The sequence below is a fragment of the Lutra lutra genome, chromosome 13 (assembly GCF_902655055.1).
Source record: "Lutra lutra chromosome 13, mLutLut1.2, whole genome shotgun sequence".
NCBI classification, from domain to species: domain Eukaryota; kingdom Metazoa; phylum Chordata; class Mammalia; order Carnivora; family Mustelidae; genus Lutra; species Lutra lutra.
Window position 1 is genome coordinate 92,125,134 of NC_062290.1, and position 15,299 is coordinate 92,140,432.

Here is a 15,299-nt window from a genome sequence, read left to right on the forward strand (position 1 = left end):
GGGATTGAGCCCCCCCCCCCACCGGGCTCTCTGCTCAGCAGGGAGCCTGCTTCCCTTCCTCTCTCTCTGCCTGCCTCTCTGCCTAGTTGTGATCTCTGTCTGTCAAATAAATAAATAAAATCTTTAAAAAAAAAAAAAAGAAGAAGAAGAAGAAGAATCAGTTGGGCTGCAGGCTGGGTCCATAAAGTTCCTGAATGAGTCTGTACAAACTGTTTGATAGTAATGGGATAGGAAGGGATACTTGGTTCAAGGCTTCCCACGGATTTTCAGAGGGGAACTGAGGCCCCCCAAACGTTAAGAACCACTGACCTATGAATCAGTTTATAAGATTAGCAGTTCATGTCGTTTATCAACGTGAAAGATGAAATGTTTGGGGTCTGAAGTCAACCAAGAGGGTTCAAATCCCAGCTCAGAAGGTGAGTAAGTGACCTTAGGCCTGTTTCTTCATCTCCCTATCCTATCCTACCTCTTAAGGCTGTGGGGAGAGTTCAAGGGCATCAAGCATGTCAAATGCTTAGCACGATACTAGCCACATAAGTACTCACCAAATAAAAAGGCTTATAACAATAGTGCTACTGAACAAAATGTATTGTTGGGTCCATAAGGCTTAGCAGTCTCTCCATGTAACAACTTGTATGTGAAACATTGATAAAACTGTTCCAGAACTTAAAACGGATACACTTTACGTTTGCTACTGTGCTCGGTGAACCACTCAAAGTAGCACAGGTCTTACCGAATGCATGCAGACTTTAAGGTCACTACATCTGTCCTTCCTTATCACTCCCTACTGGGCTTTCCATCACCAATAGAAAGACAAAATTGTCCCTTGTTACTCAAATACTTCATGGTGTCTTTACTTTAGAAAGTGATCTCTGAGTTCTAGGCCAGTAACTATCATGCCTTGTTTTGTATCAAAGCTAGGTTTTTAATGCACTTTACTCATTAGATGACATTCTGATTCATTCATCTGTTACCTTTTGCTACTTCCCTGGACAGAACAAAAGTTAGCACTGCACAAGGGACAAGAAGAAACTAGCAAGGTCCTAACATCATATACCTTTTTTATATAAAAAATAGTATTCACCATTGGGGGGGGGGCTCTTTTTTTATTTACCCCCTCAAAAAAACCCACACATAGACATTAGGTATTAAATGATTAATTTCTTGGGGCACCTGGGTGGCTCAGTGGGTTTAAACCTCTGCCTTCGGCTCGGGTCATGATCCCAGAATCCTGGGATCGAGCCCTGCATCGGGCTCTCTGCTCAGCGGGGAGCCTGCTTCCTCCTCTCTCTCTGCCTGCCTCTCTGCCTACTTGTGATTTCTGTCTGTCAAATAAATAAATTTTAAAAAAAGATTAATTTCTTGTAACTATAGGCTTAAAAAGTAAATCAGTGAAAGAAGAATCTCAAACTGCTGAGAGGAAACCTCTTTCAGACCAATTTAAATGGCGAAAAATTAGTATTGTCATGCAAACTAAATTATACTAAGCACTGAGGAAAAAAACTCAAATGTGCATTTATGCTAATTATACACACTTTTTTTTTTAAAGCAAACAGCTACAGGTTTGAATGTTATTGAGTACATTTTGCTTTCATGCTTAATTTCACCTACTTATATGACAAACAAAATTAATCTCCCAAAGAGAGACTTATAATATAATGAACTTACAGGGAATTACCTTTTAAAAAAATCATGTGATATAAAGGAAAGGACAAACAAGTCATCACTCAACGGGTCAGGCTAAGAGTCACCAATTTGCTTAGATATTATAAACCCATTAACACTTGGATTCAATTTACTCAGAATGTTTAGCTGAAGCCGCAGGAGGACTTGAAATCCCAGAAATTTATCAGAAATCATCTAATTCACAATTCAACTCTCTTACCTCAAAGATGAAGAAACTGAAACTCAGAAAACTTCAATGGCTTTTGAAAAGTCAAAAGCTATTTGATTTTTAGGAAAAGCTTAAAATGGTTGATGTGTTGCTGTTTCGGGTTCATTTGCATCCAAGAGTGTACAATTAATTCCAGGAAAAGCTAATTTTAGTCGGCTATGGCTCTGGAACCGGGAAAAGAACATTCCTGTACCCTAACAAATGGTAAAAGAAGACAGAGCTACAAGATCAAGTCAGCTGTAATTCAGAGCCCAAAGCTCACCCACCACTACCCACACCAGAGTTTAGAAACTATTTTAGGAAATGTCTCTGCAATACATTATTCATTAAAGGAAAAATAGCCAAATTGATACTTGAAACCACTGGTCTTCAACTTCTGGTGTACATGAGAATCACCTATGACTTCTTCCAAAATATATTTCCAGGGTATCCTTGAAGACCAAATATGAAGGGTCACCTACTACGAAGCCAGACATCTGTGCATGAAGGTTCTGGTGAGCATTACTGCTTTGAGATCTCTTGTTCACCGCATTTTCATTATTCGGTAAACACTACATAGACAGGTATGTGTCTGATTTGTCCTAGTAAGACTCCTCAGTTTCACCTCACAACTGAAACCAAGCATGCACAAAAGGCATCAGGTTACACCACAACAGCAGCAGTCCAGGATATCTTTGCTCTTAGCCCAGGGAGGGAGAGTACAACTGAGTCACAGGACTTGACACACTCCAACTTAACCGAGATTAAGTGAGAAAGCTGTAGCTGCCTAAGAATCGAACTAGGAATTTAGAAACATACCAAGTCTTTATGACACCAGGAAATGCATGAAGTGAAGAAAGCTTACATCATCTACCCTTCCAGGCACGTGATGTAAGAGCATTTTGGATAAGATATTAACTTTAGTAAGAGGATATTTTCATTTTACATCTTCTATAAATAGCCCTTAAGTTTACACCAGGTGGTTGGAGGAAGATTCTGCAGCTCCCCAGGGCAATAGCGAAGAATGTTTCAGTGTTTCTGAGGAGCCTCATTTGCCTGATGCATGACTGTTACAGGGACATTTCCCTGCACAACCTTAAATCAGCTTTCGTATTTGCATATTCCAGGTTTACTCAGGAATGTTCAACTTAAGAATCACAGGTGGTTGTTCAGTAAATCAAGGGCTCCCAGAAGATTCGGTTTTATGATGCTTCCTGAAATTTACAGCTCCACTTTGCCAGCATGTTTGAATTCAGATGACTCCAAGTTGATCCCAAAATTATAAATCAAAGTATCTCAGAAGAGTATTATTCTATTTTAGTACTTTTACAGCTTACTCTGTGTAAAGTGAAGTGCTATTTCTATGCTTTCCATAAAAAAAACCAGCAAGGATTTTAGTGGGCCTTCTTTCTGCAGTAAACGCATCAGTTTTACAAAAACATCAAACACTTGCCAGCCTAATTTAGACTAACATATTTACAAGCACAACACTGCGATCCCAAACAAGGCTAGAGTGTACATGTACCTACAGCTATATACCTATACAGCTAAGGTATAGAAGCTGATGTACCCCTCTTCAAAATTACACACACACACACACACACACGCACAGGCACTTGTGCACAAACTCTGGCCAACTGATTAACAGAATGACAGGCTGGCTTTGGTCAAATAACAGATAAATGAGAGTATAAACGGATGAATGTGAGTGTAAATCATGACAGGAGCACCGTCTTGGAACCCTCAGCATAGCCCCAGACCCCGATTCCAGCCCTGGCTCAGATAAACGCAGGGGTGTGACCTTGGGCAAGTAACCCTAATCTCTCTGGGCCTCAGTTTCTTGACCAGGGAAATGGAGGTGTTAACAGTGGCTGCCTCTTCCCTTTGTCGCAAGCACTAAAGGAGATGATGACTGCAAAGCGCTTCCCTAGTGAGTACTCCAGACACGGAGCTGTTGCTATTAGGGGGGCCGCGCCCCCTCCCAAGCAGTCCCACCCCCAAATCCAAAACACACGAAGCCAAACTCTTCAACAGGAAACACAAAGAGCTTTAACTCTACAAGCTCTCCCGGACTGCGGGCTCTTCATCTCCAGTTCCTCAAATGAATGAATGAGCGTCTAGGAGTGGCTCTGCAAACAGCTGTCTCTTGAGGCTCCCCTCTGCTGACTTTAAGGTAACTGTCTTTCACCAGCAATTAAACACCCACAAGCGCACCCGGAGAGAGGCCCCTAGTCCTGCCAGTTTCAGCGGGGACACCGAGTCCAGGCGAGTCTCCGATGCCCACAGGCAGCCTCCATTCATTCTCCTCCCCACCCCTGACCCCTCTCCTGAAGCCCCAGAACCAGCCGCCCTCCCCCCATCGGCCCTTACCCTCCGGACAAGAGTCCCTCCCCTGCCCCCGCACCCCGCGAGAACCTGTCACCCCACCAAGTGAGAGGCTGGCGAAGAGGCCCACCTCACCCCTGCCCTCGGCACGGCGCCCCGGGGGTGCAGCCGTCCCCTCCGCCGCCGAGGAGGGGCGAAGTGCGGGCCCGGCCCGCCTCTCCTCCGCAGGGACTAGCCAGCTCTGCGGGGCCCCGCCAGAGATAGCGCGTAATAAGAGGGAGGGGAAAGCTCTCCGAACACCCCTTCCCGGGGTTCCCTCTCCAGCAAGGGAGCCCCTTGCCCCAGCCCCTCGGGGCCTCCCAGACCGGGGTCATGGTGCCAGGGCTGCCCCGAGAAGCCCCCATGAAAAGAAGGGGGAGACACCCCCATACTCACCCACCGTCTCCTCCCCCTCAGCTGTTTACCTCACAGTTCCTCCAGCCTACAGGGCGCCGCCATCTTGGACGTACAGCACCTCCCCCCGTCGTGAAATGTCCACGGCCGCTGCAGCCTCCGCCACGAAAAAGAGTTCCCAGTTGGGTCTCGCCTGCCTCTCGACTCCAGTGACAGATGACCGCAGCCGGCAGCCCCGTTGGACGGAAGAGGCCGTCCTGTTCATTACTGATAATGCGGGTCAGTCGAGAAAGGACCCAGGAGAGTTTGGAAGGCAGGGGGGCGGGGACGGGCGGAGGGATCCCGAAAGGAGGCCGCTGAGAGATCTTGTGACTCCGAAGGAGGCGAAAAGAAGGGCCGGCGCGGCGGGAGGAGCCACGCGAGGGAGCGAGGGGCGGGGCGGAGGTCACGTGCCAGGCCCGGCGGGAGGGGCCGTGCAAGAGGCGTAAACAAGGTGGCGGGGCTGGGTGTGGTTGGGGTGCCTGCTGCCTCCTCGTCCCGCGCCGTTCCTGCCCTTGCAGACCCGGGCGCCCCCCTGGGGTCTCTCTCTGCCCCGCCGCAGAGATGCGAGCCTGTTTCCCAAAGAGCCACTGGGGCCCGCGTGGGTGAAGGGTCCGCCTTGGAGCTTTGGAAGAGTGGCAGCTCGCCCAGGCAAGGAGGGAAGACAACACCGGGGCAGCTTCTTTCCTTTGCAGAATATTTGCGGGAGCCCGCCTTGCTAGCACTACAACGTGGTCACCACAGCTGTGGGAAAGAACTACCCCGTTCAGAGCAGACAGCTTTAAAATAAACAGCCTTAATTCCGTTCCTTCTACTTAGCTATGTGAACCTAACAAGTCCGGAAGCCCTCAGCCTCAGTTTCTTCTTCTGTGAAATGGGCTGATAGCCTTCCTGAAGTGAGGATTCGAGTCCCGCGCACAGGAAATGCTCAACAGGTGCTGTTCTTCGTCAGAGGCGGGCGCAGTAAGCGCTCTGACCGATACAGAGTGAGAGAGCAGAGGGAGAGATGAGTCTAAGGGTGGGTTTTGAAAGGTTTTTTGAAGGAATGGGCATCTGCTGGAGTTTTCAAGGAAAGGTAGGTTTCTGTGACATGGAAATGGAGAGGGAAGGAAAGGAGTTGGATGGAAAAGGGCATTTCAGGCCAAAAGCACCAAGGAATCAAGAGCCTGGAGGCAGCAAATGCTGGGTGACTTAGGGGATAGCAGGTTTTGTCATGGGAACGAGTTGGGTCACAATGCAAGTCAGCCTGTGATTTTAGGGGCCAGGTGCCAGACACCACAGTGGGTGCTGTCAGAATTCCAAGGGGCCTAGCGGGGTCCTGAGTAGGGCGGCTGCTAGCTTGTATGGCAGCGCCTTCGTGAGAATTAGAGACACCCCTTCTGGGCCCACAGAGCCCAGGATGTATTTCAGCTCCTACCCTCCCACTCCTAACCCTCCTGGAGGCCCTTGTACAGTGCACAACCTTTATAACCATGCTGACTTACAGCGGAGATAGGCATTGAGCTGGGGATTCATCCAGTCTAACGTGGTGAGGGAGGCCTTGGGGGCAAAGCCAAGGGTTCTTGATTCAAATTTGAATGTAGGTTTCTGCCACTGTACCAACTAAGTTAGCGTTAGTTTTCCTCGTCCACAGCATGGAGAATAATAATGACTGCCTAGTTGGGATTTGAGGCTGAATCAGTGAGACATGAAGACATAACTAGGGTAAAACCTGCTTCAATACATGTTACTTTTGTTCCTGTGTTCATTGCGCTCGTGGCCAGCATCCATCACTCCCAGGACCGGGTCCACCAAATGCTAAATTCTGTGTAGCCACCGGAGCACAATCAGCTTGGGGTCCAGAGATAAAAAGGTTGGGGGAGATTGGGAAGGATCTGATTTCTCCCAGTTCCGCCAGTCCACAAACCATTTTACAGGAATGGACTCCTGCCTTTGTATTCATACCAGGGCAAGGACGCAAGTACATTTGGAGATTTCTGAGTCTGGTGATTAGAGTGCTCAGGTTAGGGGTGGAGTCGGGGGGCCAGGCACTGCTCCAGAGCTCTGACCCAGGAACCTCCCTCCCTACCCCCAGTTTTCCTTGGCTCTCTGACCTCATCCTGCTGGAATGTTCTCCGTGGAAGGGAGCAGTGATCCATGGAGCTCATCAACTGCTGGCCCTCAGGGGGGCCCTAACCACATTCTTACTGTTTATACAGTGTCTGGAAGAAGAATGGTAATTGTTCTCTCAATATGGACCACCAGGGGTTTGAGAGAAGAGGCCAGAGAGAACAGGCAGAGGCAGTCCGGCCACCATCCCTTGCCACTCTCAGTTCGGGCTGCCTGGATATTTTCTCCTTCTCTGGGATTAAGTTTTGTCATTTGCTGAATAGGTGTTCATGAGACCACCACCTTCCAGGCGGCACCCTGGAGCCTCCTTGTGGCAGGAGCTCCCCAGCTGGGCTTTCTCCACCAGTCGAGGTCCGCCTGTCTCAATGTGACAAGAAACAAAGGAGCTGAGCCCGTGTTGGCAGGGGGTGCTGCCTCTATGCATGTGATAGACCTCCACTACACTTGTCTGGGCAGCGTCTCCCCCTCCCCTTCCTGGGGCCACCACAGCACCACCCTCAAGCCACAGGCACCTGGGCCCAGCCTAGCCAATCGCAGATCCCCATTCTCTAGCTGTTGGACATGTGACTTGAGCTGGACCAATCAGGGTGCTTCCCTGGGTCTCTATATGGGTGCGAAAAGAGAGATTGTGTCTTTCCCATTGGGTCACTAAACCAGGGTGAGGAAGCTGTGACCCTCCACTTCCCCGTGTCCTACATCAAGCCCTGAGAGAAGTCCAGCCGACAGATGGAGAAGACCTACATGGCAACAGTGATAGAGATGGAAAAAGAAATCTGATTTGCTATCTCCTGAGTTTTCAGAGTCCCTAGAGGCTGGATTTGCGCTGGCCTCCCAAGTGCCATGAGGCAACAACTATTTTGGCCGACGCTGGTTTTGGGTACAGGTTTCTCTCTTTTGCAAACAGAAGGCCTCCCAGGTGCAATGAGATCTGAAGGCCTTTGGAAGGACACCACTAGTACAAAATACTCCTCCCTCATCCGCTGACGTGGTCCTCTTGCATGGGCTTTCAGCCCCTCGCTGTCTAGCCCTGTGTCCAAAAGATGAAGACAATACATGTCTACACTACACACCTATATGACTCTACACCTATATATGCATGTACTTTTATATAAATGGTTTATGTCTCAGATGGCAATCTGTCTCTTACTTTTTCCCCCCACTCACCACTGTTTTGAATCTCATTGCTTTGTGTTCATGTAGCCAGTTGCTTTAAACTGCTGACAATTATTCAGTGATGCAGATCTAACCTGATCTTCTACACTCTCCCAGGGAATAATAGCCACAGTCCCTCCAGAAACAACACCATGAAAAACATCACTGTCCTTATTCCCTTATGGATAGGGCTGAGAATTTTGGGGGGGATGCATATTCTAGGAGTAGAACTGGTGGACTGACTTGTTGTTGTTGTCGTTGTTGTTGTTTTTAGAGAAATTGTTTTAGCTTTATTGGGATATAATTGGTATCCAAGGAATTGCACACATGTAATTGTCTGTATCCAGATGCTTGTGGACATATGCATACAGCCGTGATACCATTGCTACAACCAAGGTACTAAACATATCCATCACCTCCAAAAATTTTGCACCGACTTACCACCAAATTGGTCCCCAGAAGGACTGCCCCAATCTACTCCCACTAGAAGTCCGCGGCAGTGCCCACTTCCCTGCCAACGCTTGGCATCGACTAGCTCTTTCCTTTTTTCAGCATAATAGGGCTATAGTGACATGTTCTTGTTTTGTTTTGTTTTTTTACTTATTTATTTGACAGACAGAGAGCACAAGTCGGCAGAGAGGCAGTCATGGGGGGGGGGGGAAGCAGGCTCCCTGCCGAGCAGAGAGCCCGATGCGGGGCTCGATCCCAGGACCCCGAGATCATGACCTGAGCCGAAGGCAGAGGCTTTAACCCACTGAGCCACCCAGGCACCCCTGTTCTTGTTTTAATTTACCTTTCTCTATTAGTGAGATAGAGCATTTCTTCACATTCTTTTTTTTTTTAAAGATTTTATTTATTTATTTATCAGAGAGAGAGAGCAAGCACAGGCAGACAGAATGGCAGGCAGAGGCAGAGGGAGAAGCAGGCTCCCTGATGAGCAAGGAGCCCGATGTGGGACTCGATCCCAGGACGCTGGGATCATGACCTGAGCCGAAGGCAGCTGCTCAACCAACTGAGCCACCCAGGCGCCCCATAGCATTTCTTCACATTCTTGTTAAGCTTGTGGGTTTCTTCCTCTATAAATTGCTGATTCTTATCTTTTGGCCATTGTCGCAGCAGAGTTGGTAGAGTTACTGTCTTTCCCGTGTTGATCTGTGGGAGCACCCCCCTGTTCTAGCAACGTGCCCCTTGTCGGCTATAGATATTCCCCGTGTCTACCCCAGTCTGTTATCATCCTAATGACTGTATTGTACTTTGTTGGAAAGGAGACATTAATCCTGATGTTATCAAATTCATCTCCTTTTTTTTTTTTTTTTAGACTTATTCTTTGGGTTTTTGAGGTTTTGTTTAAGAATGCCCTTTCCACCCCTTGTCCTGGTCAGGAAGGAAAACTGGCCGCCGGTGTGCAGCACAAAAACCAGGTTGTTCAGTGAGGCCAGAGAGGCCCAGAAGAGTGGGGATCCCGGGTCTACAGCCCAGCTGTATGGCCTGGAGGAGTCGCTGAACGAGTTCAGTTTCTCCAGCCAGAGATGGGGATGACGCCCATACTGTAACCACCTGCTTCAGAAGGTTGCTGGGACAGTGCAGCATGAGACCCAAAGCACCTGCCACAGTGTGGGTGTCAATAAACATTGTTTTTGCTCTTACCTGCTGTATGAGTGTCCTCAGCTGCCCTACCAAATTACCGTGAGTGGGGGGGTGGGGGTGGGGGTGGAGCTGAGAACAGTGGAAATGTATTCTCTCACTGGCCTGGAAGCCAGAGTCTGAAGTCACGGTGTGGCAGGGTTGGCTCCTTCTGGAGACTCTGATGGAAACTGCATTCCATGCCTCTCTCCAGCCTTGGGATGGTGCGTCAGACTTTGACATCTGTAGCAGGGTCACTCACTTCCCTCCTTCTGTCTTCGTGTGACCTTCTCCCTGGGTGTCCTCACACGGCCCTCTTCTCGGTGTGTGTCTGCTTCTCTTCATACAAAGACACCCGTCATTGGACTTGGGGCCCACATTAATTTAGCCAGTATGATTTCATTCTGAACTGCACTGCATCTGTAAAGACCCTCTTTCCAAACAAGGCCACATTCTGAGGTTCCAGCTAGACATGAATTTGGTGGGGGGGGGGACACTATTCAATCCCCCATGCCTGCTTTTAAGGAGCACAGAATCTAGTGATGAGAATCCAGTGATGAGATGGAAAAGGGACCTATGGTATTGCGACTCAGAGCCAGGTCCAGCCCAAGATCACCCTGAAAGTGTCCCAGACAGACAAAGAGGTCGTACTCAGAGTCAGCGTCCTGAAGGCCGCTTACTGGTGGGGGCAGGTTACGAACTTTTCTTCTGGTTCGATCAGGAATTTGCTGAATGGTGATGGGGCAGAGGGACTAAAGGAGGAACACCCAGTTTGAGCAAAGGCATTCCAGCAAGACCGGCTGTTTGCTTGATAAACGGTCAGGTTTAAGACATGCGTGAGACAGAAGATAAAGAAGCCGGCACAGGGAGGGCCTTGAGCTGAATAAGAAGCCTAATTATACCTGGAGGCGGTGAAGAGCCCCTGAGGTTGGAGAGTCGCCTGTTGGGATATTGTTGAATGTTTCATCCTGACTTTGGAGCTTGCTCATTTGACCAAAATGCTGGGCTGGCGGTCTCCCCACCACACCTCTGCTTGCCGCTTGAAATGCAGTGTGCAGGACCACATTCCAGAATGTTCCATGTCAATCTCACGGCCACCATTGAGACCCCCACCCCTGTCCTGCACCCCACAAAGCACGGGCATTCACGATTAGAGGTTCTATGTTAGTTGTGCCTCCTCTGAAGAATATGCAGTGATCGTTTGGAAAATGATACATGTAGATCCCTACCTCACACCCTATGCCAGAATCAACTCCTAAGGGACCAGAGTTCTCAGTGTCAAACGTGAAATAATACAAGTGTTGGAAGAAAACAACATGAGTGAATTTTTTTGTATTCAGGAGTGAGGGGGAGGGGAAAAAAAAAACCCTTTATAAAAAGCCAAAAAGTCAGAAGCAACAAAAGAAAAGACCGACATATTAGAAAGCCTCCCCAAAGAAAACAAAACACCTTTCTCATGGCAGTAAGAAAATAAGCAAAGTCATTAAATAAATAAGCTGACAGAAAATATTTGCAACTTATAGCGTGAGCCTCCTAATGCGTACAGAGAACTTTTAAGAATCTCTTAAGAAAACACAATTATTTCATAGCAAAAAAAGAGGGGGCAAAACACACGAACAGAAAGTTCACAGAAAAAGAAATGTAGTTGAGTTCAGACTTCTGGCCTCCAGAATGAGGGGGGACATAAGTTTTCATTGTTTGAAGCTACCCAGTTGGGGTCATTTGTTACAGCAGCTCTCAGAAACTGAAACACTGACCGTAAAAAGGAATTTCTGTAATTTAATAATACGTTGAATAAATAAAAGCCAGTGATTCAATAGCAATAATCCAACATAAGGGGACAAAAGAAGAGAGAAGAGCAAAAAGATCTAATTATGCCAACCCCTTATGATGAAAATCAGCAATGAACAAGAAAAGTTCATCATTTATATTCTCATTGTTGGAAGAACCGTGGTTCATTCACACATTAGGAAGGAAAGCTCTTCTTTACAGAAAAGAGAAAAGAAAAAAAAAAAAAAAAAGCCAGGTAACAAGCCCAGGAGGAATGGTAGGATTCGTAGAATCACCATTTGCAGCTTCCAGGGAAGGTGCTGACTAAGGCAAGGACCAGCAATGGGTGCCAAGGCCATCAGGGGGAGGAAGAGGATGGTTGTAAGGACGGTCCTACCCCATAGATTGCTTCTCAGCTCACCCTTATGATGGAGAGACCCGGCTGTCAGACTTTAACCAGCTGACCAAGCTGCACATCATTGTGGGGAGGGGGGCAACCTGACATTAGGGTCGTCCAATACCACACGGCCTATAGCATCACAGGGGAAGTAGCCATCCTAAAACGTCCCGCCAGAGTCTACTCAAGCCTTGGCCCCAACTTTCGGTAGGCATGGGGTGGAGGTATAGGTTAGATGGCACCATGAGGAATCAGACAAACCCACAACGCGGGACCTTCCGCCAGACTGGTCTGGGCTCTTATAAGGGAAAAAGAAAACCCCAAAAGCAACAACAGAAATCAACGTCGAAAGAAAGGGGTAGTGGGCACTGTTGTGTCACAAAGGAGAGTAAAGGAACAAGCAAACACAGCGCTCGAAATGGGACAGGATCCTGATTCTGAAAGAAGGACTCTAAAAGAAAATTGGGGGAAACTGCGAAAATGTGAATATGGACAGAATATTTGATGGGATTGGGGAATCACTGATAATTTAGTAACTGTAGTTATGTGATGTTGCAAGAAATATCTGTGTTTCAGAGATACACGCTCAAGTGTCTGTGGGTGAAGTGTCATGACATGTTCAGTACACCTTCAGAATATTTTATCAGAACAAAACGTATTTGGACAAACATACATATGCATCTAGAGAGATAAACCACACTGGGCAAATATAACCACTCTTTTTTTTTTTTAAGTTTTTGTCCTGATCTCATTTTTGGACAGCAAGTGTGTATTTTATTTTTTAAAATATTTTATTTATTTATTTTGACAGACAGAGATCACAAGTAGGCAGAGAGACAGGCAGAGAGAGAAGGGGGAAGCAGGTTCCCTGCTGAGCAGAGAGCCCGATGTGGGGCTCGATCCCAGGACCCTGAGTTCATGACCCGAGCCGAAGGCAGAGGCTTTAACCCACTGAGCCACCCAGGCGCCCCAAATATAACCACTCTTGAAGAACAGTGCTGGGTATGTATATGTCCATTAGACAACATTTCATTTGCTTTCCTGTTGGAAATTTTTCAACATAAAAACTTGAAAAAATCTTCGAAGATCAAAAAGTAATTGGAAAAGGCAGTGAAGGAAAATTCTGATCCCAGGATGGTGAAGTCCCCAGACTCCCTGCACCTTCTCTTTCCCCGTCTGTGGGAGTGGGGGGCTGGGCGGGATGGATGGTCCGTAAAATGTGGCAAAACACACATAATTCAGCATTTACGGTCTTAACCCCTTTTAAGTGCCCAGTTCAGCCGCGTGAGGCATATTCGCAACGCTGGGTGGCCGTGAGCCCCATCCCTCTCCAGACTCTTCAATCTGGCAAAACTGAAACTCTGTCCCCAGTGAACGTGAACTCTTTCTTTCCCCTTCCCCAGGCCCTGGCACCTGCCCTCCTGCTTTCTGTCTCTGTGATCCTGACTTCTGTAGGTCCCTCAGATACACAGAATCCGACAGGACGTGTCCTGTGTCTGGCCAGTCTTGCTCGGCGTGGTCATGTCCCCCAGGCTCTCCCGTGTTGTCTCGTGCGTCAGGATCTCCTTCCTTTGAAGGCTGAACAATATTCCGCTGTATGGATAGACCATGTTTATTTTTTTAAAGATTTATTTATTTACTTGCCATTTGCAATGACGTGGAGGGAGCTAGAGGGTACTATGCTGAGCGAAATCAGTCAATCAGAGAAAGACAATTGTGATTTCACTCACGTGTGGAATTTAAGAAACAAGACAGAGAAGTGTAAGGGAGGGAGGGAAAAATAAAACAAGACGAAATCAGAGAGGGAGACAAACCATAAGAGACTCTTAATCATAGGAAGCAACTGAGGCTTGCTGGAGGGGGCGGGAGGATGGGGTAACCGGGTGATGGACACTAAGGAGGGCACATGATGTGATGAGCACTGGCTGTTATATGCACCTGATGAACCACTGAACTCTACTTCTGAGACTAATAATACGTTATATGTTAATTAATTGAATTTAAATAAAAATACATTAAGTTTTTTAAAAAGAAAAAAAGATTTATTTATTTATTTTAGAGAGGTGGGGGGGCAGAGGGAGAGGGAGAAGACCTCAGACAGACCCCCCTGTTGAGCAGGGAGCCCCATGTCGGGCTTGATCCCAGGACTCTGAGCTCATGACCTGAGATGAAGGCAGAGGCTTCACGGACTGGGCCACCCCAGACTGGTTATTGCTGTACGCGTCGTCAGTAGACACATGGGTAGCTTCCCCGACTGGATTGCTGTGAACAGTTCGGCTGTGAACGTTGAGTACAAACAGCTCTTTGAGTCCCTCCTTGGGATGCTTTCAGGTGTACGCCCAGCAGCGGAGCGGCTGCGTCCGGGCAGGAAGAGCGCTTTCCCGCTTTCCCAAGGAGGCATGTGTGTCCTCTTAAATCTGCAAACCGGTGAACGTGCAGAAGTGCATGGCCGTCCCACCGTTCAAGGACATACTGTCCGAGTCACGAGGGCACGGGGTTGCCCCCCTCAGCCCGGCATCTAGATCGCTTTCTTAGGCGGAGACCACCTTTCTGCAGGCCCGTGGGGTGCTAGGAAGCAGCGGGAGGAGACAAACACCGATCCTGCGGTGCTGCTCCGAGACAACGGTAGCTGGAACGTCCGTGAAGGCAGCCGGCATATGCAAAACAGATGTAAGCAGAGAGCAAGCCCCAGGAGCTGGAAGCCTGCCTCCTGCAGATTTCCTGCGGTGTAGCCTGCCTGCCGGATGATTCTAGAGCCGGTGAGCGACGGATCGCCCTCATAGCTGCGTGGACTTGGTCACGGTGCCCGGTGCCGCTGGGGGCGGCTTCTCCGTTTCCCATCATCCGCCCAGTAATTCCAAGTGGCAAAATGCTCCCGCAGACGCCCAGGGCAGGCTTGTGAATCCCCTCCACCCTGTCTGGCCCAGGTCGATGTTCCCAAAGCTCTCGTCCAGTCCGGTCTGCAGCCTCTGGGTGAGTGTCCTGCGGGCATCCAGGGGACATGAACACGGAAGTCATGGGGAGTGGACAGGGCAGTAACCGAATGTCAGGTGTTTCATTAATAATCAACCTGCCACGTAAATTAGCACAGCCCACCTGATAGCAAGCAGGCTGACCCTGCCCTGTTTTTCTTTTCTTTTCTTCTTTTATGTCCCCAGGAGCCGAGGCTGCTCCTGCCTCTGTCACTGAAGAGAGAAATCAAGGAATCCCATCACCGGCTAGCAAATATTTCTGCTGAGAAATGATCAGTTACAGCTCTAGAGGGTTTAGCATTTATAAATGGTTTTGCCTGTATCCACTCATTTGCTACCTACAACAACTCCCAAGGAAGCATTATCCTTAGCCCCATTTCACAGATGTAAAGTCTGAGGCTCACGGGAGGCTAGTAGTGCCTGTTCAAGGTCCTGCAGCTGGTGGGTGTCAAGACCGGGTTGCAATCCTAGGTCTGGAGGCCAGTACGATGCTTCCATTTCACTCCAGTGACTGGAGAGTTAGACATCCTCTCTGGAGTTACGTTTTATTTTTATTTTTTTTTTTAAGATTTTATTTATTTATTTGACAGAGAGAGATCACAAGCAGGCAGAGAGGCAGGCAGAGAGACAGGAGGAAGCAGGCTCC

At 48.2% G+C, this 15,299-nt stretch overlaps 2 protein-coding genes across 8 annotated transcripts in view; one reads left to right on the forward strand and one right to left on the reverse strand.

Moving 5' to 3' along the window:
• The window catches only part of TSC1 (TSC complex subunit 1), a 49,593-nt gene extending 44,809 nt beyond the window's left edge, over positions 1–4,784 (reverse strand). For 2 of the 7 annotated variants that reach the window (XM_047699428.1, XM_047699433.1), the window contains exon 1: positions 4,663–4,784. The gene's annotated coding sequence lies outside the window, so the exon portion shown is untranslated. Of the gene's footprint in view, positions 1–4,328; positions 4,429–4,633 lie in introns of those variants that run through there. The other 5 variants (XM_047699434.1, XM_047699427.1, XM_047699432.1 and 2 more) reach the window with 4 other exon arrangements.
• LOC125083030 (predicted GPI-anchored protein 58) lies at positions 4,150–7,796 on the forward strand. The gene is made up of 2 exons (XM_047698923.1): positions 4,150–4,870; positions 7,029–7,796. The coding sequence occupies exons 1-2, from the start codon at positions 4,150–4,152 to the stop codon at positions 7,127–7,129; spliced, it is 822 nt and encodes a 273-aa protein (XP_047554879.1). The 3' UTR covers positions 7,130–7,796.
• The last annotated feature ends 7,503 nt before the right edge of the window (positions 7,797–15,299 follow it).

Coding starts and splice junctions, on each gene's coding strand:
- LOC125083030 (XM_047698923.1), top strand. CDS start 4,150: ATGCCCACAGGCAGCCTCCATTCATTCTCCTCCCCACCCCTGACCCCT. Junction 4,871..7,028: donor GTTCATTACTGATAATGCGG/GTCAGTCGAGAA, acceptor ACCACCTTCCAG/GCGGCACCCTGGAGCCTCCT.